The sequence below is a fragment of the Leptidea sinapis genome, chromosome 22 (genome assembly GCF_905404315.1).
Source record: "Leptidea sinapis chromosome 22, ilLepSina1.1, whole genome shotgun sequence".
Classification (NCBI taxonomy): Eukaryota; Metazoa; Arthropoda; class Insecta; order Lepidoptera; family Pieridae; genus Leptidea; species Leptidea sinapis.
Genome location: NC_066286.1, coordinates 1,173,880 through 1,198,897, shown reverse-complemented (window position 1 = coordinate 1,198,897; position 25,018 = coordinate 1,173,880). Strand labels below are relative to the sequence as shown.

Below are 25,018 nucleotides of genomic sequence, written 5' to 3'. Positions count from 1 at the left end.
TCTCAAAAAGTTATAACGTACAAATATTTGGGGATATGTTGTTCTTCCACGGCTCTTCCGGCCAAGCTCTTGTGATTCCTCTGGTGTTGCAAGATAATGTTGGCGGCAGTGATCACTTAACACCAGGTGACCACTACGCTCGTTAGTCCTCCTATTCCATAAAAAAAATATCAGCTTTTATATTTTTAACACGCTTTTATTAGCTTAATATGTTTATATCTACGTACGGTCTATATATATAATACCAATTTCTTGACTTCGTGATCCGTGACTTCGATGAATTTACACCTAAATTATTTTAGAATATATTTATTTTGGTAAAGGTGTTAGTTTTTGAACGATAATGTTTCTGGAACTCAATATATGTATCGTTTCATATAATATTTTTTGAGTATTTACACTACTGCACTGCATGGAAATATTTTAAACAAATCTTAGTGCATGTGTTGACAAAAAATACTAATATGTTTATTCGGCCAATATATTTATAGGTATCTCTTGAACGTACATAAACATTATAATTTATACAGTAAAATAAGCGACAACCATAATTAAAACACTAGAAATAACTACAAGCTTATAGTGCCCCTATTAGCAACTATTCTTTTGCAAATTATATTAAATTTTCAATAAATTACCAAAAAGTGTCTCTGAACAAATTATCAATAAATAAATTTAAATCATTTTAGTATTGATGATAAAGTTAACGATATTACAATGTGGAATTGAACGAAACTATAGCTGTTATTTTTATGGATTTTATGGTTCAAATTCAAATTCAAATTCAAATATTTTTATTCAAAATAGGATTTAAAATCACTTATTGAACGTCAAAATCTACCACCCATTCAAAAGAGACTGCCTCAGACCTGAGAAGAAAGGGTGCAAGAAACTCAGCGGGCTTTTTTTTTTAATATAAAATATGGATTACAATGTAATATCGTACAATAAAAATGTATAATTAAAGAGCCTGAGGGTGTTCGCTTTATTCCCAGTCCGTGGTGTCATTAAGAAAATCGTTTATGCTATAATAACCTTTCCCACACAAACCTTTTTTAACAATTCTTTTAAATTTCGTAACACATTTGTTTTGTACATTTTCTGGGATCATATTGTAGAAGCATATACATCGCCCAACAAAAGACTTACTAACTCGACCTAACCGAGTAGTAGGCACAACAAGTTTATGTTTGTTCCTTGTGTTACCATTATAAATGTCACAGTTTCTAGAAAATTCCTCAATGTGCTTATGAACATACAAAACATTATCAAAAATGTATTGAGAAGCAACAGTCAAAATGTTTATTTCTTTAAATTTTTCTCTTAATGATTCTTTAGGACCTAGGTTATAAATCAGGCGAATAGCCCTCTTCTGCAGCACAAATATAGTATTAATATCGGCCGCACTGCCCCATAACAATATACCATAGGACATAATACTATGAAAAGGTTGACGGGCATTCTGTTGATTTTATGTCAATAAAGTATGAATCATACCCATAGTTACAAAAGATTAAGACTCTGTAAAGGGGTGCCAGGTTAATAGTAAAAATTTAAGTAAAGGTTAATTAAATTAACTAAAACTACACATAAACTAATAATTAATTGCATGTCGAGTTCGCCCGTAAATGGGGTATACGATGTTAGATATTATAAGTTATTAATGTGTAAATTTACCATAAGGCAACACATTGTGTACAACGTGGGCTTCCAACTAAATAAAGGGAACAATATTTTCTGTCACCAAAGTTTAGATGTGTCACTAATCTGCAATACCCTAATTATAATATTTATCCCCATGATATATATTAGTGATCTTAATAATAACTGTCTCTAAATATAAATCTTCGAATTAATGTAAATATGTATTTTAAATTATAGTTTGATCATTTTTCTATAGCCTGAATATAAGATCAGTCCTCTAAAAAGTAAGTGAGTTGTTAGGTTAGGTTAGGTTATAACAGTTAAAACAACGCACGAGCCGAGCGTAGCGTGCCGCGGCAGCGACCGGCGAGTGCCAGAAACTAATAATTCTAGGCGTTTCCCTTTATTTCCTCCCCATAAAAATGTCCCAATCCTTAACAATGTCATAATTTGAGATTAGGTTAGATTAGGTTAGAATAACATTTTTATATTGTTTGTTGATTCAATTTTAGTGACACTTTTATTATTTTGAAACCCAATATAATTATTTGATTATTGATAAAATATTCCAAGTAATTCTTAATTAATATTTACGTAAGCGTTTAATAAAATAATATTAATTATTTGGTGATTCAATTTATCGGACTGATCTACTATTTTAGGAACGAATATTATTTATTAGGTCACTGAAAATGCATTTTATTAGGTAATTGATAAAATCATACCCTAAATAAATAAATAAAAGCACAATGTGTTGCTCGGAAGAAAGTGCTTTTTCCCTACTTATGTGTACTTTCAGTACATGTCATTCATGTCATGTCTACAAAATTCACCCTCGTAGGAATTGCCAACTTTCTCTCCTATGTGAAATATCTCTTATTAATTAACTTTTGAGCTATAAATGTTAATGATGGTGACAATGATATATTTAATATTTTCAGTTCCAGTTCCCGAGATGACGTTTCGAGGAGTGCTGTTCATCATGTTCTACTTGACCCACACGAGTGGCTTCGAACCTAGACCAGATATTGGTTCACCTTCAGGTCTTGTTCCTGATTGTAAGTGGCTTAAATTTATTAACATTATTCGTTATTAGTGTGGTAAAGGTTACTATAACAAAAATGATTTCTTAATGATAGCTCAGATTGGGAATGGAGCGATCGCCCTCAAGCTTTAGACAATAAATTTTATTATTGCTATATTAGAACCAGTGGGAGGCTCCTTTGCACAGGATGCCGGCTTGATTATGGATACCACAACGGCGTCTATTTCTGCCGTGAAGCAGTAATGTGTAAACATTACTGTGTTTCGGTGTGAAAGGCGCCGTAGCTATTGAAATTACTGGGCAAATGAGACTTAACATTATGTCTCAAGGTGACGAGCGCAATTATAGTGACACTCAAAATTTTTGGGTTTTTAAAGAATCCTGAGTGGCACTCCATTGTAATGGGTAGGGCGTATCAATTACCATCAGCTGAACGTCCTGCTCGTCTCGTCTCTTATTTTCATAAAAAAAACAGCAAAAGTATGCTTAAAGACAACGTAAGCACACTTTTCTCTTTAGTCGTGTGTCAACTGTCACTGTCCGACTCGGGTTCTAAATTCAATATCCTTACCTGAACTAAATTCTTTTTACATCGCTGCTTATTGACCAAGAATAATTTAAGCAACTGGAGTAAATGCGGCAATGTAACGATATGGCAATCGAAGTTTATAATGGTGTAATTTGTGGCATGTTCCATATTTCAGCTTTGTTTTAATACGACGTGATTTTTCTATATACTGTATAGAACGTCATTGCATACGATGATCAGTTGTTTCACTAGCTACGGCGCCCGAAACCAAACACATTACCACTTCACAGCAGAAATAGGTACTTCTTTGGAGCCCACCATTGTGCAACGAAGCTTCCAAATGGTTAAATTTAAACACATTGTCCATTGACAATACAATAAGCAATAAGACTCACAATCTCGCTTAAAAATTGTCTGAAACAAAACTCTGCCTACACATCTATTAAGCAAAGTTTTCACCGCGCTTTGAATACAACGCCACGCACGCAAGAGACGGACGTCTCTTTCGCACATTTCGCATAATTATCAATGAGCTTCTTATGAGCATATCAATAGACTTTGAACATTACTGTTATGTATTTAGGTTTTAATTTCAATTTTTAATATCAAGTTTTAGTTTTTATATATGCGTATATGTACAATACCGATCGGATATTTTTGACGACCTTTTAATAGCCGATTGGGAGTTTAGTTGTTAATAGTAATGACATTGTCTCTTTATTATTAATCAAATATTTATCTTGGAATTTAGTGAACCGGACATGTCTGGTTTGTAACGCAAATATTTCTTGCATTTTCTATCAAAACATGATTAGTTTTTTATAAGTATTGCGTCAGTATGTTGCTTAATTAATCATTTATGTTTTTTTTGTAAATTATTCTGGTATAATTTTCAGGTAAATTAATTTTATGGCTCGAGCACTCTGGTTATTTATGTTCAACACGTACTTTGGTTTGAATTAAATCCAAAAATCTAAGAATGAATAATTTGTTGTTTTGTTCGATTAAGTTTAAATCTATTTCGTTACGGTAGTAACTTTGTAATGCCTGCATCGTAACTGATAAGTTAAGGTCTAAGATTTAAATATATTGTAATCGAGTAATTGACAATTACTTAAGACAAAATACACAATGTAACACAAAATCTTTAAAATTATTATATTGTAATAAAAGCATACAATACATTTTGTACCTTAAATAATAATAATAATAAATTAATAAATTTCGTTTATTTCAAATTACATATACATTTTTAGTGCTTGAGACTTCCCAGTAAGTTGTCTCAGGACACTTGTATTGGGAATATCTCGCAACTTCCTTAGCAGATACATTTTATTTAGTAAACAATATAGAAATAAACAGAACTTATTTAAAACCAAATTTTACAATTTACAATTAATTGCGTGTGCGTGTATGTGTGTGAGTGAGTGTGTGCATGTGGGTTTGAATTTGGACCTTTAATTGGGTCCATCTATACAATGCGTGTGTTTGTCATGTGCATTAAAAAGTGCGAACCTGTAACTTTGCATGTAATGTAATAATAAAAAACACAGGATACAATAATAAAAAAAGTGTGTGTGTACATATATATGCACGCAAGAAGTTATTCTTTTTTGGCCTAACAAAGCAAAATTCCATAAAAATATTAATTCCTTCTGCTATTCTACGTTTCTTGAAAGAACAATATTGTAAAAATCTTGCAACGAGGGCTTTGACAATTAATTATTAAACAACGAATAGGCTGAACATGCTTGAACCCTTTGCCTATCCTAATAATGGACGAAGAAACCAAAAAAAAACAAACTAATTTCACAAACGTCAGAAAATTTTAGGAACCAACTTCACCCTGTTACAATTGTGTTGTAGTGATGCGTGCGCATCTTGAAATTTCACTCTCTTAATTTTTTCATAGCGTGCCTAAAGAAGTATAACTTCAAAAATTTAAGATGAGTTCGATGAAGACGTTATGATGGTATTTATACTCTATTTCCTTACAAAACAATGACTAAGTACTTTATGAATGTTAATCAGACACAAGGTCTAGAGCAGAAGTTAATGGCACGGTACACAAGGAAATATGATCACTGTAGGTATAATTGCCCCTAAAGAAGGTGATACATGAAATGTTATACGCCATATTAATATATAACCAGAGCCGGATTCACAAATAAATTTAATAATTGATTTTTAATTTATTTTTGGCTACTTGATCGCCAATGGTGAATTAAGAATATAAACACATAGATTATCACTCATTTGAATACGTTTATAGTTATTTTTGCAACTTGTGTGTAAGAAGGGGTATTAAAACACGAATGTCTCTCACTCAATTAGTTATTTTTTTTAGATTGAATGAAGGGATTTTAATATTTGCGAATAAAAATAGTTATTTTAGTTATATTGAATGATCACATAATTCAGCTAGCCCGAGATCCCCGAATCCCCTCTTATAATAGTTAGTTCAGTTAAATCACGTATTAATAATTTTAAAAATTAATTAATTTAATTAAAAATTATATAAATTAACAAAAATCATATTTTGCAATAGAAAAATTGAATAATTTTATCAAATTGGTGTAATGTCATCGGTCCTCGATAAATCTACACAGTTTGAACGAAATCTAGCCGTTTAAAGTGGGTCAAAATCGCGCCCAAAGAAGTCGGTTACAAACATACAAGTGAAGCTAATATAAAGTGTGTAAAAACATGGCCGACATTGATCAGCTGTCTCGTATTTGACGTTTGTTTTTCGATGTCTGTCAGTTTACAGCTGTTATTAGTTACCATTACCAATATCTTTTTTTTGTATTAGCAGTATACTTCCATTTATCCGTATGACAACATGTTTATACTACTACTGGCAGGGTGACTGAACTTCTATTGAGTCCAGTACCCGTACACTAGGAAAGCGTTATATTCTACATAAGTGCTAAAGAGCATCTTGTCGTTAACACGTAACAATATACTGTCACAAAACTTGCTATAAATTTTGACGCATATCCATGTACAGTACAAGTAGTACCACTCACCTCTATTACTTACCACTAGACTGGCGGCTGTCAAAGTGCTTTTGTGTTTGCCATGTAGCGAGAGTCTGCGGTACTAAAACTAGTGATGACAACCTCAGCAAACATCGATAGATGGTAGGAAACAATTTACAAAAGAAAACTGTGTACTGTATTACGTTGATTCTTGAAGATTAAATAACACGGAAAACGAACGAAATCAATTCAAAATGCAAAAAATACTTCAGAGTATTGTACGTTCCTTCGCAGCCATTTGTAATATACGTCAAAATTAGTTATCTGGCCGCTCGCGAGTGGCACTTCAAATAGGCACAAAAAATTGCTGTCAAACATATGGAACAGCCTGCCCAGTGGTATTTATACAGGCCAAAGTGTAGTAAATTATTACATATTATAAAAACTCATTTCAAAATACGTACTAAATCGTCTCTAGGTCTATTTTCTAATATATAATATATAATGCGAGGGCGGTCAAAAAACTAGTTAGGATGCATATTTAAAGCATTAAAGTACTATTCTTTAAATATAACAATTTCGTGTCACGTTGTTTCTACGCGATAAGCTCCTGAATTACTGAACCAATTTTAATAAAAATTTGCACTGTGTGATGTTTCATCAACCTTGAGAGATTTTTTTTACGGAAAAGAAGGAAAAACAAGCGTACGGGTCAACTCGTATTAAGTGATCACCGCCGCCTACACTGTCATGCAACACCAGAGGAATCATAGGAGCGTTGTCGCTCTTTAAGGAAGTTGTACGCGCTTTTTTTGAATGTACCCATGCCGTATTTTCCTGGAAACACTGAACAAGGAAGCGTATTCACGGCTTGATTGTATGTGAATAAAGTTTCTTGAAAATAGCACTGTAGAGGAACGCCACACATCCAAATGGTGGGCATGATATCCTAATTTGTGGCGTCTTTTGCAAAGGTGGATTCGGCGGCAGGAATCAGATCTCACAGCTCTTTAGAACACTTCCGTGAATAAACAGTTGAAGACACACAATAAAGCGACAATTCTACGTAACGCCAAGTGATCTAGCCGTTCATAGGTCACTGGATCCCCAGCACTTCGAGCCGCTACTTGCCCATTTACACCCTCTTACATAAAAAAGCTTACACATAAGCCAGAATAGATCGGTTGACCAAAAGTTTCTATGCGCAGGTCAAATCGCGGGGTACAATTGGACGAAGTTCCTGAAAAACATTCCAAGCCAAATTGTTTAAAGTTTAATAAATATTAGTGTAATTCCATATATGGGCTACTAAGTCTACCAGTGGAAGGCTCCTTTGCACAGGATGCCGGCTAGATTATGGGTACCACAACGGCGCCTATTTCTGCCGTGAAGCAGTAATGTGTAAGCATTACTGTGTTTCGGTCTGATGGGCGCCGTAGCTAGTGTAATTACTGGGCAAATGAGACTTAACATCTTATGTCTCGGTGACGAGCGCAATCGTAGTGCCGCTCAGAATTTTGGAGTTTTTCAAGAATCCTGAGCGGCACTGCATTGTAATGGGCAGGGCATATCAATTACCATCAGCTGAACGTCCTGCTCGTTTCGTCCCTTATTATCATAAAAAAAAATTAAAGAGTGACAGTAGGGCTGCCATTTTTTGAAGGCCCGTCGATATGTTTTCCTAAATTAGAAAAGAAGCTAACGAAACACTTCCTAGCAATATATTGACGAAATAGTGTATTTTTATACGCATTATATTAGCTTCACCTGTATGTTTGTAACCGACTTCTTTGGGCGCGATTTGGACCCACTTTAAACGGCTAGATTTCGTTCAAACTTTGTAGATTTATCGAGGACCGATGACATTACACTAATTTGAGTAAAAAATGAGAAATAAATAATATTTAAAAAAAACTAAAAAGCACGCTTTATATAAAATTCAACTAAAAAATAGAAAATAAATATAAATTGAAAATAGTGTAAAAAATATATTTTATTGTATTTTTGCGTGGGGTGCTTTTTAAGATATTATTAAAATAATAATTCTTCTACATTACATACTATTATTTTTATATTATTTTATTGATTTCGTAGTTGGGTTTTTAAAAATTTTAATTTTTAGTTTTTTTATTTTATTTCTAAGCTAGCTCTTATTGTGTGTTATTTGTTCATTGTACTAGAACCAGTTAGTTGACTATTACAGCTTACTGGATCTTATAATATCTTGTCCCCCCTCTTTTACGTTTCTTCTGCTTCTAACTAGTATCTCTATTGCAAGCTGTGGCAATCTCTGAGAGGGTATACAATTTAACAATAATGACACGGGAGTGGGTCAGGGATTGGAAATAATACTCCGCTTATAGGAACGTCTTTTATTTGCGTTCACTTTTTCTGAACTTTCACTTCGCTGGTCTGCCGCTGTTCCTCTTGTGGGCGGCAGTACCATCAACGCGTCACACCGCACCGAGCACTAAGTCTCTTCTTTCTTCTTCTTCTTGAAACACTTCCACTTTTTCTTCTTTTCTGAGTTCTGACTCGAAAGTGTAAAGAAGAACTTTACACTTTCGAGTCAGAACTAGAACTGCCGTAGGCCACGCTTAGTACGGCTTATATACCCCCGGATATGTTCTATTTTTAAAATGATTCTCTCCCATTCCATCTTTAAATTTAAATTGTACTATAAAATTCTTTTAACTTTTTCTATCCTGCTTACCCATTTTCCATCCCTTTTTTTCTGTTCGATTTGATCCTGAACTTACTAGAAATTTCCTTTAACTTATAGAACCCGGCTCTACAGCGTCTAAAGTAAGCACTTTTCCGCTGAGCTACGAGTATTGCTGACGGAGCTGTTGAAATTAACAATGTCTTGAAGTTTGACGTTCTCGTCATTTACGTTGCAGCGTTGCTACGCAACAATAATAATATGTACCACATTTTGTCTAGTTTAATAACGAGTAATTGTAAGCAGTTGATTGTCCTTAAATAAATAAAAAAAAAATATGAATCACGTGACCATTTTTGTGTTCTTAATTCAATTTCGACATGATTGTTGTTTGGAACGTTTTTCTGGAATGGCGTCCAATTTTGTAATGAATAACATTTAAAAATAATTATTTGCAGGTCCTGGCGTGATGAAAAATGCGTCCATTGGCTCGACCACATTACCACTGCTGCAGATCACGCTACATCGAATGACACGTTCAGGACAGATCGTGCGGAAGAACTACCCCATCTCTACAGCTCATCAAGGTCTTCTTCGGGATAAGAATATAGGTGATGCTTTTTTATTTTTGTTTATGACGTGATTTAGCAGACTTAATGCAAAAGCATAATATACATACACATATAGCATATAGCACCAGTGGGAGGCTCCTTTGCACAGGATGCCGGCTAGTTTATGGGTATACCACATGTAAAGATTATTGTGTCGGTCTGAAGGGCGCCGTACCTAGTGAAATTACTGGGCAAATGAGACTTAACATCTAATGTCTCAGGTTGATGAACGCAACTGTAGTACTGCTCAGAATTTTTGGGTTTTTTAAGAATCCTGAGCGGTACTGCATTGTAATGGCCAAGGTGTATCAATTAGCATCAGCTGAACGCCCGCGCCGTCTCGTCTCTTATTTTCATAAAAAAAATGCTTTTATTTTGGAAAGTCACCTGGTGTTAAGTGACCACCGCCCACATTCTCTTGCAACGGCAGAGGAATCACAGGATTCTTGGCAGCCATTAAGAAAAATGTACGTGCTTTTTACAATATTATCCCAAAAAATGTACAAAATAAATGTGTTACGAAATTAAAAATAATTTTTAAAAACGTTTGTGTGGTAAAGGTTACTTTAACATAAATGATTTTCTTAATTATACACAGATTGGGAAAGATCACCCTCAGCCCTCAGGCTACATTTTATTGTACTATATTAATATTGTAACGATATTATTTAAAAAAAGAAGACGGCTGAGTTTATTGCGGCCGTCCTTTTCAGGTCTCAAACTTCTTCAAATGAGTGGTAGTTTTTGAGGTTCAATAAGCGATTTAAAATCCTATTTTGATTATAAATATTTGAATTTGAATAAATTACGTTTTGCCTTAAAAGCGGCAAGCGAAATATGGCCATAATAAAACATGTGGCCATACTAAAAAAATATTATTGGAACCTTTAATAAAATAAAATATATTATTTAACAATAGTAGCTACTCAATGGGTTACCAAGGGGCTGCTGAAAATCAGCGCAGCATGACCCTGAGTCACCTCCTTTTGATAACAATCACTATAATATAATGCAATATATATATATATATATATATATATATATATATATATATATATATATATATACTAGCCGTTCCAGTCCGTTTCGCTGGGCTAATTTTAAAAGGAAGGAACGTTAGAATTCGAAATAAGTAGCCATAAACCATCTAGGATGAATTTCGCATCGAATGGTGGTAGTTTCATGTCGGGACGATCAGTGGTTTAGGCGTGAAAGAGCCTCAAACAAAAATCGTTTTCATTATATATATTTAGAGATAGATGGATATATATTTTTCTTTTGTATTTTTTTATGTTATTAGTTTTTAGTTATTATCTCTTACCTTTTTAAGTCTTTTTACTTATTCAAACAAAACAAATCTTATAACTATATTTACAATACTACGACTACATAAAATTAAAACTATCATTACGTGGAAGCGTACCAAGAATACTGGCAGCATTACCGCGTTGGATAGCAAGGCTGATCCGTTTACCGAAATAGCTGCCAGCGCTTGGGTTTCCCGTAGCCTTATTGAGGCGCGAAGATAGTATTTTGAACATTTTCCGCGCCTCTGGGCCCCACGGGCCAAGTGTCTCGACACCTTTTTACTTGTATTATTCTATGTGGTTTGTTTTTATTATTAATAAAGTTTTCATTCATTCTTAATTGCGTCTGTGGTCGAATGACAGCCAAATTGCGGAAATGCTGTCGCTTCTTTTAAAATAATGTTCTGAATAACAGAGTTTATTAATAGTACCGAAGGTAAAGATATTATCATGTGTCGTCTTACTTGAAATATAACCTTAAGGATATAACATTAATTTTTTCAGATAAGCTAACATAGTATTTTATTATTTCATGTCCTTATTCCGTGAGATAAAAAAGCTTATAAATTAATGTTTAAGGACAAATTTAAAATAAGGAAGATAGCTCATTTTTTAATTTCTTATACTACTAGATACTACTACCGCTTCGGAAACAAATGACGCTCTGAGAGAGAAGAAGCGGCGCCAGAAACTCTCCCAGAATTATTTTTTTGCGCTCTTTTCAATAAAAATATAAAATATTGTACAGTCATTTCTATCACTATAAAATAATCACAATCTAGTCCCAGGCTGTCCGATCATTTAGATATTTAGCAGTGGAGTAATAGTTATAATAATGAAAATCACTATTAAGAGCAAAAAGGTGACGATTTTTGTGAACATTTATTAAATTTTCATAAATGTACTGACAATGAACAGTAATAATGTTTATTTCTTTCAATTTTTCTTTAAGAGACTGTCTTAAGAGATTTAGGACAAATTTGAAATAAGGAAGATAGCTCATTTTTTAATGGAAAGTTAAGCTTTAGGTTAATAAATCATAACATCTTGACAAAAACCAATAACGAACCGACATGTATAAAATTTACGGTACCAAATGTCAAAAATGTAAATGCGAGTGTTTTGTTGAAAAGAGAGGTGATAAAACCGGTGGAATCTGCTATCTTATTCTGGATTCCAACTTACAATGGGGCACCCATCTCGAAGGATTGGCTAATAGACTTCAGCACACGCGGTCAAAATATTAGACAATTAACTGACATAGATACAGCGCGTCTAGTATACTTTAGTTATTTTAATAGCATTCTTATGTTATTGCTATGGGACAATGTTGCCGATATTAATACAATATTTGTGCTGCAGAAAAGGGCTATTTGCGCTATTCCTAACCTAGGTCCTAAAGAATCACTGAGAGCAAAATTAAAAAACGAATATTTTAACCTTTCCCTCTCAATATGATATTCTTGATAATGTTATAAATGTACATAGGTACATAAGTGAATTTTCTAGAAACTGTCATAATCATAAATAATAAACACCAATCATAACCATAAATAACACCAGGAACAGACACTAACTTATAATGCCTACTACTCGGCTAAGTCGAGTTAGTAAGTCTTTTGTGGGGCGATGTATTGCCTTAACAAACGGATCCCGGAACATTCGCATTGGGGTAGACAGAGACAACAGAACACCATGCTTCTATCCTTACAAACCTCACGTGCTTCCTCTACATTCATTACTCTTTTCATACTTTTCCATTGGAGCCTTTCCTTTTTTCAAAACGTCCCTTTAGTCAATTTTGTTGACGAATGTTCTTTTTTTTTATGGAATAGGAGGACAAACGAGCGTACGGGTCACCTGGTGTTAAGTGATCACCGCTGCCCACATTCTGTTGCAACACTAGAGGAATCACAAGAGCGTTGCCGGCCTTTAAAGGAGGTGTACGCGCTCTACGAGGTCTCCCGCAACCGAATTTCCTACACAAACTTGCCTTATATATTTGATAATAACTACTACTACAGTTTTCTACTTTGTAAAAAGATACTTTCAAAATACTTTTATATATCAAGCTTGTAATAAGTATAATGTAAAATTTAATAATATTGATTTATACAACAATACATACAAGAAACATCTTGCAAATAAAATTTCATTTAAAATACTTGCTCAATCACACAGTTCAAAAAAATACAGTAGAGAATATTTATAATTTCCTTAAAGCTAGCAATAGTCCGTTTGCTGTTTTTTTTTTCTTCGAAAGTTCTGTAAGTTTTTTTTGTATACCCTCTGTTTAACTTCTCACATAATATGTACTATACACGGACGAGTAAAATAGAAGGACTCCGCGCCGTGTGTGTGCGGTTACGGGGGATACTAGTTACACAATTTTTTCTTCCTTAAATAATCATAATATATGGCTACAAATTCTTTTAAACTATCGTTTTTATACTTATTCACAACGCACGACGGCATTTTTAAATTATTTTATTTGGATGCAAACTGATCTGTGAGACGATGGCAAATCTCATAATGGCATCCGATCGGCTAGTTTTAGTATAAGTGTGTGCGTGGTGCAATGTATTTACTCGTTTACCGGCTTGTTTAGGTACTTCACTGTTATGTAAGGTGACACGGAGTCCTTCTTTTTTTACACGGCCATGGTACTATATTAGTGAAAACTTTATTCGTATGTGTACAATATTTTATGTATTTTTGTAAATGTTTTTAAATACTGTTTGTTTTCTAAATATAAATAAATAAATAAAGATTTATAAATTTGAATTAATATCTAATTTCAGACTTCAAGAACAAAAGAACAGTGTTCTATGCAGTTGGATTCCTGGACAGTTCGTTGTTTCCACATAGCCAGGCGATTGGGACAGCGTACGCGAAACGGGGTTACAATGTTCTCATATCTGAAACATTCCCTTTCCTGTTAGATATTTACCCTAAGTAAGTTATTATTTTATACACGGATAAGAAAGAGATTGGGCGAGCTTTTCATATAAATTAAATTAAATAAATAAATAAATTAAATAAATTTCGTTTATTTCAAATATTAAATATACATTTTTTAGTGGTTGAGACTTCCCAGTAAGTTGTCTTAGGACACTTGTATTGGGAATATCTCGCAACTTCCTTCAGCAGATACATTTTATTTAGTAAACAATATAGAAATAAACAGAAATGATTGAAAACCAAATTTTACAATTTACAATTAATTGTGAGTGACTGTGTGGATGTGGGTTTGAATTGGACCTTTGATTGGGTCCATCTATACAATGCGTTTGTTTATCATGTCAGTCTGATCAGAAGATTTTCCACTTCATCATAAGCAAGACAAGTTAGTCATAGTCATATAAACACTAGCTGACTCAGCAAACGTTGTGTTGCCATATAAAGTAATGAAAAATTTTTTTGGGGTATAAAAAATATAAGCAACCGATTCTCAGACCTACGAAATATATCGTACTACAATTATTGTATTCGATTGCCATCTTGCAACCCTATAGCGAGTTTGTGGATGGAACAGAATAATATAAAAATCGTGATACAAAAATAGTTGTAGATCGTAAGAAGGGCGAAAATTTTAAGTTGTATGTATTTTTCAAGCTGAATCATAATAAAATAAAAATAAAAGAAATTGTCAAAAAATAAGAAAATAACATTTAGGGGTGGTTCATCCTTATCATTAAGGGATATGAAAAATAAATGTTGGCCGATTCTCAGACCTACAGATGCCCATAAAATTTCATACGAATCGGTTCAGCGTTTCGTTCGGAGGAGTTTGGTAACAAACAGCGAGACACGAGAATTTTATGTAATTGATATAAATCTCTTAAATTAATTTGTTATAATTAATTCAAACAAAACACTTTTTAAAGGCACGGACGAGTAAAATAAGAAGGACTCCGCACCATGATATTAGCAAGTGAAGCACCGTTATGCTAGTGTGTGTGCGGTTACGGGGGATACTAGTTACACAATTTTTTCTACCTTAATTAATCATATATGGCCACAAATACTTAGGTATATATAGTATCGTTTTTACACTCCTTCACAACGCACGACGGCATTTTTAAAATATTTTATTGAGACGCAAACTGATCTGTCACAGACGATGACAATTCTCATAATAGCCGCCTATCGGCCTGTAGTAGTGTAAGTATGAGCGTGGGGCTATGTATTTACACGTTAATCAGCTGTTTTGGTGCTACACTGTTATATAAAAGGTGACACGGTGTAGTATTTGAACCGGATTGTGGTCTGATACGATTAGTTTATGCTCTTTGCTACCAGTCATTAAACGAAGTGTGTAAAGAACGGACGTTTTATTTGCGACTACCTCATTTGGCGACGAGGATTAACACGCGTGCGTGCAAAATGGCCGGCCTTATCGGAAATTTAACATGTTTCGATCATAGAAACCAAGATTGGGCGATTTTCTACAGCCGTTTAGAACAATTTATTAAATTAAATGGAATAAAGGGCGACAACAAGTGTGCCGTTTTACTGACTTACTTAACGGATGAAACATATAGGTTAGCGCATAACCTAATTCATCCAACAAAAATTGAAAGCGTGTCATACGAATGTCTAGTGAAAGCCCTAAATGAACATTTTGCGCCTGTAAAATCAACATTCGCGGAAAAGTCACGATTCTATGGCGCAGTACAGGAAGTGAGCGAAAGCGTGGAGGAGTGGGCAGCAAGGCTACGAGGGCTCGTCATCCACGGCGGCTTCGGTGACTCACTCGACATGGTGCTGCGCGACAGGTTTGTGCTCGGGCTGAGAATCGGTCCTGAGCGGGATAGGCTTTTCGAATTGAAAGCGGATGATCTGACGTTCTCAAGGGCGGTGGAGGTTGCGAGACAGACGGCGAGCGCGCGAGAGGCGCGAAATTCGACGGCAATGGGAGCGGCAGCCTCGGTGTTGAAGGAAGAGCCCGTATACCGGATGAGCAAATTTCGAGCGGCGGCGTCGGATGAGCGACGTAGCGAGCGTGGGCCGGGCGCAGGGGCTCGGTGCAGCACATGCGGACTTCGTAATCATGATTCCCAGAAGTGTCGGTATAAGAACTATACGTGTCAAAAGTGCGGTCGTAAGGGACACTTGAAGAAAGTGTGTTCTGAGCGTGGCTACCCAGTGCATAATATGAGTGTTCAAGATAATCCGGTGAAGGATATTCCTAGCTGTAAAGAATGCGAGTTATTTAACATGAGGTATGTCAATTATTCACCTATAATCGTGCAGGTCTATGTAAATAGTAAATTTTATAAAATGGAATTAGATTCAGGCTCAAGTGTAAGTGTTATTTCCTTTGCGATGTATAAACAACAGTTCTCTCATTTAAAACTTAACAAAAATTGTAACTTAAAAATGTGTTTCTATAATGGACATAAAATAACACCGGTGGGTTCTGTATTTTTAAATGTGAAATATAATAATATTTATAAAGACATAACGTTTTACGTTATTCATAATGGCGGTCCGCCGTTATTAGGCCGGGATTTCATGTATTTATTTGATTTAAAATTATTATCAGAAAATAAGAACATAGACGTAGGTATTGACGACGTAGAAGTACTTTCCTTATTAAAAGAGTATGAGAACTTATGGCAAAATGAGTTAGGATGTTTTAACAAATTTTGTGTGGATTTGTATATAAAAGAGAAAGCAGTTCCAAAATTTTTCAAGCCGCGTACCGTTCCTTTTGCTTTGAAAGATAAAGTGGAAGCAGAAATTGACAGATTAGTGGGTTTAGGTATTTTAGTTCCGGTAAATCATTCTGATTACGCGACCCCTATTGTACCTGTTGTAAAGGGTAACGGTACAGTGAAAATAGCGGGTGATTATTCTGTTACACTAAATAAAGACCTTTTAATAGATAAGTACCCTATGCCACGAATAGAAGAAGTATTTGCAAAGCTAGGAGGGGGTGAGCACTACTCAAAAATAGACTTATCTAACGCTTATAACCAATTTCGCTTGTCCGAGGACTCACAGAAGCTAACAACGATTAGTACGACCAAAGGGCTATTTAAATATACTAGGTTGGTATACGGTTTAGCTGCGGCACCAGCAATATTTCAAAAATCAATGGAAACTTTACTAGTGGGCATAGACGGAGTCAGCTGTTGGATCGACGATATATGTTGTACGGCACCTGATAAGCCAACTCATTTGAAAAGATTGCGGGAGATATTCCATAGGTTAGCTGACGCTGGTTTACGGTTACATAAAGAAAAATGTGCATTATTTCAGGACAGTATCACTTATTTAGGGTACGTGATCGATAAGAACGGGCTGCACACCTGTTCTGAAAAGGTCGAGGCAATAGTGAACGCTCCCATACCTACAAACGTGTCGGAAGTCAAAAGGTTCATAGGTATGGTGAACTATTATCGTGCGTTTATTCCGAATGCTTCGTCGATTTTGAGTCCCTTACACGAATTACTTAGGTCGGGTTGCGAGTGGCAATGGGGCAGGCGGCAGGAGGAGGCGGTGCGACGAGTAAAAAGAGAACTGCAGTCGGAGCGCGTGCTGGCGCACTACGAGCCGAGCGCGCCGCTTGTGCTGGCGGTGGACGCGGGCCCCGCAGGCCTGGGCGCCGTGCTCGCGCACCGCGGCGCCGACGCAAGCGAGAGACCGCTGGCTTTCGCCTCCCGTTCCTTGTCTGACAGTGAACGTAATTATAGTCAAATTCACAAGGAAGCAACAGCTATATTATTCGGAGTGAAGAAGTTCCACCAATATCTTTACGGTCGCAGTGAGCCGTTTATACTAAAAACTGACCATAAGCCGTTATTGGCCATTTTTAATAATAAAAATGGTATATCGGTAACCACGGCATCGCGTTTACAACGGTATGCATTAACTTTGTCGGCCTATAATTATATTGTACAGTATACGTCGAGTGATAATAATGTAGTTGCTGATTTTTTTTCACGGGCGCCTTTGCCGCAGGTTGATGATATTACCGAACCAGAATCAATTCGGTGTAATTTCATAAACGATAATACATTACCTGTATCTTTCGCGGATATCGAAAATGCTACATTACTCGACAAAACGTTACAAGTAGTAAGTCGATATATGAAAAGAGGGTGGCCGCGGAAAATACAATGTGATATAATTCGTCCATATTTTAATTGCAAAACTGACTTACAATTTGAGGGACATTGTATTTTAAGAGGTCACAGGATTGTTATACCTACAATATACCAAGAAAGGATGTTAAAGGAACTTCATAATGGGCATTTAGGTATAACAAAAACGAAATCACTAGCGAGGGCTAAGTTGTGGTGGCCGAGTATTGACGCGGACATAGAGAGGTACGTAGGTTCGTGCCTGGCGTGCGCACACGTGCGAGCGGCGCCGCCCCGCGCCCCGCCCGCCGCCTGGCCGCGAGGCTCGGCGCCCTGGCAGCGCCTCCACATCGACTACCTGTCGGTAGACCAACAGGTATATCTCGTGGTCGTCGATGCTTACAGTAAGTGGCTCGAATGCCTGTTAATGGATAAAGGTACTTCTACGCAGCAGCTGATACTTAAACTTAAGTATTTATTTTCTAGATTTGGACTACCAGATTTAATTGTTTCAGACAACGACGCTAAAATAAATTCGTTAGAGTTTAATCAATTTTGTAATCACAACGGTATTAAATACATGACATCCCCAATTTATCATCCTTGTAGTAATGGACAGGCAGAAAACTCGGTGAAAACTTGTAAAAATATAATCAAAAAGATCTTGTACGAAAACAAACTCAAATCGGAATCGAAGTACAGTTTATTAGAATATTTATTTTGCTATCGCAGCGCTGTCCATTGCACAACAGGTGAGTCACCGGCTAAACTAATGTTCGGTCGAGATATAAAAACACGATTGGACTTAATACGGCCTAGAATACAAAATAAAGAAATTGATAATATCACTAATGAAAATAACAAACCTTGTAGGGTATTTGAAATTGGAGAGGTTGTATGGGTAAAATGTTATAGCCAAAGAAAATGTTTTTGGAATTTGGGATTAGTGAAAAAGAAATTAGGTAGTAGGATGTTTGAAATATTAATTAACGATGAAAATATAGTTTGTAAAAGGCATGTCGATCAAATTCGTAAATATACTGGTACCGTTTGTTCTGATTTCTCAAATAAAAATGATTGTTTATCAAATGTCGGTCACCAGCCGCCTTCGAGCCCACCTCCAACTCAGTTAAGCCCTGGCGAGGGAGCGTATAGTGATAGTATCGAGAACACGGTACGTCCACAAGTTGCGTCCCAACCTGCAAACGGCACGGTCACTGGAGATGAGGAGGAGCAGGGGTCGAAGGCCACTGAGGCAGCGCGGCAAGACGAAGGCGGTGCGGCCGAGCGGGACCGGAACGGAGACCCGGTACCTGCCTATGTCTCATCACCACCGGTTTCTCGACGACAGAGAAAACCCGTGGATTATAAAATATTCTTTTAGTAATAAATTTAGGATCTGTTTATTATAATAAATTTATGATTTAAGTTATTCTTTAAGTTGAGAACCTATTTATAGTTATGTAGTTATATATTGTTTGTACATAGTTATATTTCATTGTTAACAGATGTTCAACAAGTGGTGCTGGAGGAATGTAGTATTTGAACCGGATTGTGGTCTGATACGATTAGTTTATGCTCTTTGCTACCAGTCATTAAACGAAGTGTGTAAAGAACGGACGTTTTATTTGCGACTACCTCACACCTCACACGGAGGAGTCCTTATTTTTTACTAGTCCGTGTTTAAAGGATTAAAACGAGTGAATTCCAGCCACTGAAAACGTGATTTGGAATGATGAAACGTCAGCAATGCATTACTATTTTTCTAATGGAATTAGAGGACAAACGAGCATGCGTACGGGTCACTTGATGGTAAGTTATCACCATAGTATATTGTCTGCCAATACTCTCTTGCTTCGGAGGAATCACAATACAGTTAAATATACGTACCTTTGAATTAAAACCTTAAACACATTACTAAGGTTTCGGAAGAGGGTGGAACCAAGGCATTGTGGTGAGACATATTGGTTCTTACTATTGGGCCGCCGACGCTTCAATGTTTGCTTAAAGAGCATGTTTTGGTGTAATGTCTATGGTACTCTAAGTTAACCTACCGAATTTTAAGAAATATAGAAGAAATTTTTCAGATACACCAAAATCGGATGTGCCGTATGGCACACTACGCCCTGACCAACTTCTGACCCTCATTTGGTGTATAAGATTGTTTATTATGCATGGTATTATAGCTTGTTTTAATATCTTTCTTATACATTCACTCAAATCATCATAATTATAAGCAATCTATTGATACGCGCGTCAAAATCTCGCCGATCTATGACATGACACGGCGCGGGGGCGCTTGCCGATTTCGGAAGGAAAGTCAGTTGGTGACACAAATACTCGTGGGTTATTATCACCTACTATCAAGCCCTGTGCCCAACCATTAATGATTGTCTTAAAAATATCTTAGAAGTTGGAGCCGATGCAGTTCCGTTACTGCAGAAGTTGGTTTCATGAGCATGAGATGCTAAGGAATTACAATTTTTTTCTTTATTTTCAGATCAGTTCGAATAGGACGCGTGATTGGTCGAAAGTTTGGCGAGTTCCTGGTAAAGTTGACACTGCAAGGCTTAAGGGCTGAAGACTTGGAACTGGTTGGCATGAGTCTTGGAGCTCATATACAAGGATTCGCTGCTAAGCACTTATATGCTGTAACAGGCAAGAAACCTTTTCGCGTTACTGGCCTAGATCCTGCGGGACCATGCTATAGAGGATTGCCTCCTGAAGAGAAACTGGCACCAACCGACGGCACTAGAGTTGATGTACTTCACACCAATATGGATGGTTTTGGCATAGCAGAGCGATTAGGACAAGTGGATTTCTATGCAAATGGAGGTGAATTTCAGCCCGGAGATATACCTTATATTCCGTGCCTCATTCTTTGCAGTCACATAAGGGCAATGTTTTACTGGTGGCAAGCTATTGAACACCCCAAGAAATTCATTGGCATGAAATGCGATAGTATTCAAGCTGCCCGAAGTGCAAAATGTTACAACAACTCAGATATTAATTACTTAGGGAACGCCACAGATTTTAATAACAAAGGCATTTATTATTTGCCAACGCATAATGAGTTCCCGTATTATAGAGGTAAAGATGGATTAAAGGCAGAGAATGAAATTTATACCTCAGTAGCTAAGTATATAAACGCTGAAGATGATTTCAGAGTTTGAATTTTTGTGATAACTAATAAAAAAGAATATTCAAATTTATTAGTATCTAGTCATGTAAGAAATAATAATATATTAGTAAGCAATTATATTTTACTAGCTGACACAACAGATGTTGTTCTATTCATAATAAAAACTAATTTATTATTAAAGCCAATGAAAGAAATAAAACCAAATTCGTATTTCTGAATGATCCATATATTATTAATATGTAATTATACTATATTATACATACTCAAATGTACCAGCTTAATGGATTTATAAATTTGAATTTGGAACTCTTAACCAGAGAGGAGATACTTCAGATCGATGTGGCCATTACGACAAAACGCCAATTTTATATTATGTAAGCTATAGGTATTATTTTTAGAATTCTTGCCAAACACCAAAAAAAATATGTTGATACAAACGCAGCCAAACTTCACAAATCCACTCCCTGAATCTGAAGATTGTTTGAAAATTTAATTAAATCGGTCCAGCCTGTTTTGGAGTCGATTTAGTTATATTTCTACATAATATATAAAGATTACTATTAATAATTATTCTGAAGAAAAGTCATGGGACGAGAATACGTTCAGGGGAAGGTACTCGTAAGAAAAACGCGTTGTCAATTACTACCCGGTTACGTCATTTTGATTTGTTTTGTATGATAACAAGGGACGAGAAGAGCAGGACGTTCAGGTAATGGCAATTGATACGCCCAACTCATTACAATGCAGTTCCGCTCAGGATTTTTGAAAAACCCAAAAATACTGAGAGGCACTACAATTGCGCTCGTCACCTTGAGACTTAATATGTTAAGTCTCATTTGCCCAGTAATCTCACTAGTTATGGCACCCTTCAGATGGAAACACAGTAATGTATACACATTACTGTCTCACGGCAGAAATAGGCGCCGTTGTGGTACCCATAATCTAGCCGGCATCCTGTGCAAAGGATGGAGAAGGAAGTCCCACTGGTTGTGGTCATTATCTCTGTACCTGACCTCGATGGCAACGGTTTGTAAAACAGGCAGCACTAGGATATTATTATAAATAAATAAACAATGAATTTTCAGTATTATAATTGATATAAAACACTGAACTCTACTATATATCACTGGACTGGCGGCTGTCAAAGTGCATTTGTGCGCGTTTGATATTCGCCATTTTGGCGCTGTTGGCCATGGAGCGAGAGTATGCGGCACTAAAACTAGTGATGACAACCTCAGCAAACATCGATAGATGGTAGGAAACTATTTACAAAAAAAAATGTGTACTTTATTACGTTGATTCTTGAAGTATAAAAACACGGAAAACGAACGAAATTAATTCAAAATGCAAAAATACTTCAGAGTACTGTACGTTCATTCGCAGCCATTTGCATTATACGTGAAATTTAGTTATCTGGACGCTCGCGAGTGGCGCTTCAAATGGCACAAAAAATTTGCTGTCAAACTTATGAAACAGCCTGTGCAGGGGTATTTATACAAGTCAGTGATCACGCCACAATGCTGATTATTATTAGTATAATGATGAAACATCATGAAAGAATCTGGTTTAAGTAAAAAAGCATTTATTTTTCTGGTAGTACTACAATTATAGCGACACAGAAACTACAGAACTATTAACAACAAAAGTCAAAACGTAGCAATGAAAACTTTAAAAACAAAGCATGAAAATATCACATGTAGTAACGGTAATGAAACTGTAAACCGTACTGATGCAGCAGGACGAGCGCGAGGTGGTGAAAGGAGAACGGGTGGAGGCCCAGAGATAATATTGTGACCGTGTAGTACAGTAGGTACAGTGCCACTCTCAGAATTCATGATTGAACCCAAAGTTCTGAGTGGTATCACGATTATTGCGCTCGTCACTTTGATACGTAATATGTTAACAACTCTCATTAGCCTCACCAAGTTAAAAGAGATATTTGTGGGCACCTTTCCTTCAATTATAACGAAGACTGGATACACGGATGTTGTTAAGGTGCGTACAGATTGGAAAAACTTATTATGTATCATGCAATAAAATAATTTGCCGTACACATTGTAGCAATATATCATGAAATATTGGCCATTGGGGCAGTAAGGTCCTCGAATGGCGACCACGTACCGGAAGGCGTAGTGTTGGTAGGTCCCCCACAAGAGGGACCGACGATCTGGTCAAGATCGCCGGAGTAGGATGGATGAGTGGACGTCTTCCGGCTGAAATGATGATGATGATCATGTAGGTAAGATAGGTAAATGTATATCAAGTATATTTGTAATAATTTTTCATAGTTTGGGCGTCTTGTGTAAGCATTTCACGCACAGGTTACGAGCATTACAAGCAAGCGACAAAGTTGATGTCAATGACGCAAGTATTTTACTTAGAAGAAGGAAAGGCTTCATCAACATAGCATCAGAGATAAAAGAAAGAAGATGAATTTTAATATTTATAATTTCAAGTTAAAAAATTTTTTCTTTTTCATCGAATGCTCAAAATGACTCTGACTATTTCACTTTCTGTCGCTGTTTTGATCATGTAAAGGTATTGGATTATTTAGAATAATATTTCTAAGTTTACAGATACAGGGTTCATGAATTTTTTTACAAAACCAAAAAAAGTGTAGATGGTCACCTACGCTTCTAAACACCTCATGTATAAAATAAATGTAACGAAAGATAATAGAAAAAATGTGCTATTTGAAATAAATGCTAGTTTAAAAGTTATGAGACTTTGAATTGTATAAATGAACTGGGAAATTGTTGTTTCTAAATAAATGAAATGTCAATACGTTTAATTTAATACAAAACAATATCGGCCTTACAAATAAACATGGTATAAAGTTATAACTGACTAACTGATACCCCGCGACGTCGTTCGCGTACGTATTTTTTACACCTTTTACGGGTTACATTACAGGACTTTTAGTAGGGATCCCTAATTTTTTGAAAATGTAATATAGCCTATAACACTCGGGGATAATGTAGCAACTCCCCACATGTCCCAACAGTGAAAGAATTATTCAAATCGGTTCAGTAGTTGCGGAGCCTATTCAATGCAAACAAACTTTTCCTCTTTATAATATTATATTATATATAGATATATTTATAATATTAGTATAGATGATAAACAAAGAAAATGAAAAATGTTTACAATATCGTTGCCAACATAGTCAATACAATGATAATTCTGAAGTTTTCCGAATGACAAGCTGCCTTGCAAATAAACGCGGGAAACGTTATACGTCCGAACCATTCGTAAGCAAAATGTCTATTTGTAAACATTTTATGTAGTCTTGGTTTATGCTTAGTTATAACTTTATGCCAATTTTATTTGTAAGGCCATATATATTTTAGAATTATTGATGAATTTTATTGAAATCAATCAATGGGCACAGAGTTAAATCCCAAATTACTAACTATTTTAGTATATTGTATGCACTCAAGAAGTTATAATTCTGTGGCGTAACAAAAGAAAAATCGTCGTTATATTTTACGTTTGTAGAAATATCAATATCGTTACAAAGTAAGTTTTAAATAGAACCATTGTAATTATTAGTATATATTATATCAGTTATGTAGCACGGTAGGTCTATTGTTATGGGGCAACGCTGCCGATGGGGCAGCAATGATTGTAATCTGTTTGTATTGGCTAAATAAATAAATAAATATTTATCTCGTTTTATCTTTTTTTAGTTAAGTTATATTTGTTTTAGTTAACAACTTCATGTGACTACCTGCTTGTACACCATTATTTTTTAGTAATTTTATTATTTCCCCCACGAGAGAGGCAACGCTTGGTATGTCAGACTAAAATATAATTGTGAAGATATAATATCCGACAAATCATAGTTGAAACAATATACAGAGAATACAGATTATAACATATGATAAAAATGATTTTGAACCACTTTGGTTCATAAAAATCTGTATCAGTTTGTCAATCTTTCCAATACTTCGAGAAATTTTGCGTAAACAAAGAAAATAATTCGTTTCAGCAATCCAACTCATCC

General features: G+C 35.6%; 1 protein-coding gene across 1 annotated transcript in view; it reads left to right on the top strand.

Moving 5' to 3' along the window:
• LOC126971005 (phospholipase A1-like) overlaps positions 1-24,680 on the top strand; it is a 53,981-nt gene extending 29,301 nt beyond the window's left edge. Inside the window, exons 2-5 of the mRNA XM_050817175.1 lie at positions 2,586-2,702; positions 9,320-9,472; positions 13,581-13,734; positions 20,371-24,680. Of these exons, the coding sequence (XP_050673132.1) occupies positions 2,600-2,702; positions 9,320-9,472; positions 13,581-13,734; positions 20,371-21,043 (1,083 nt within the window). The 5' untranslated portion in view covers positions 2,586-2,599 and the 3' untranslated portion in view covers positions 21,044-24,680. The remainder of the gene's footprint in view (positions 1-2,585; positions 2,703-9,319; positions 9,473-13,580; positions 13,735-20,370) is intronic.
• The last annotated feature ends 338 nt before the right edge of the window (positions 24,681-25,018 follow it).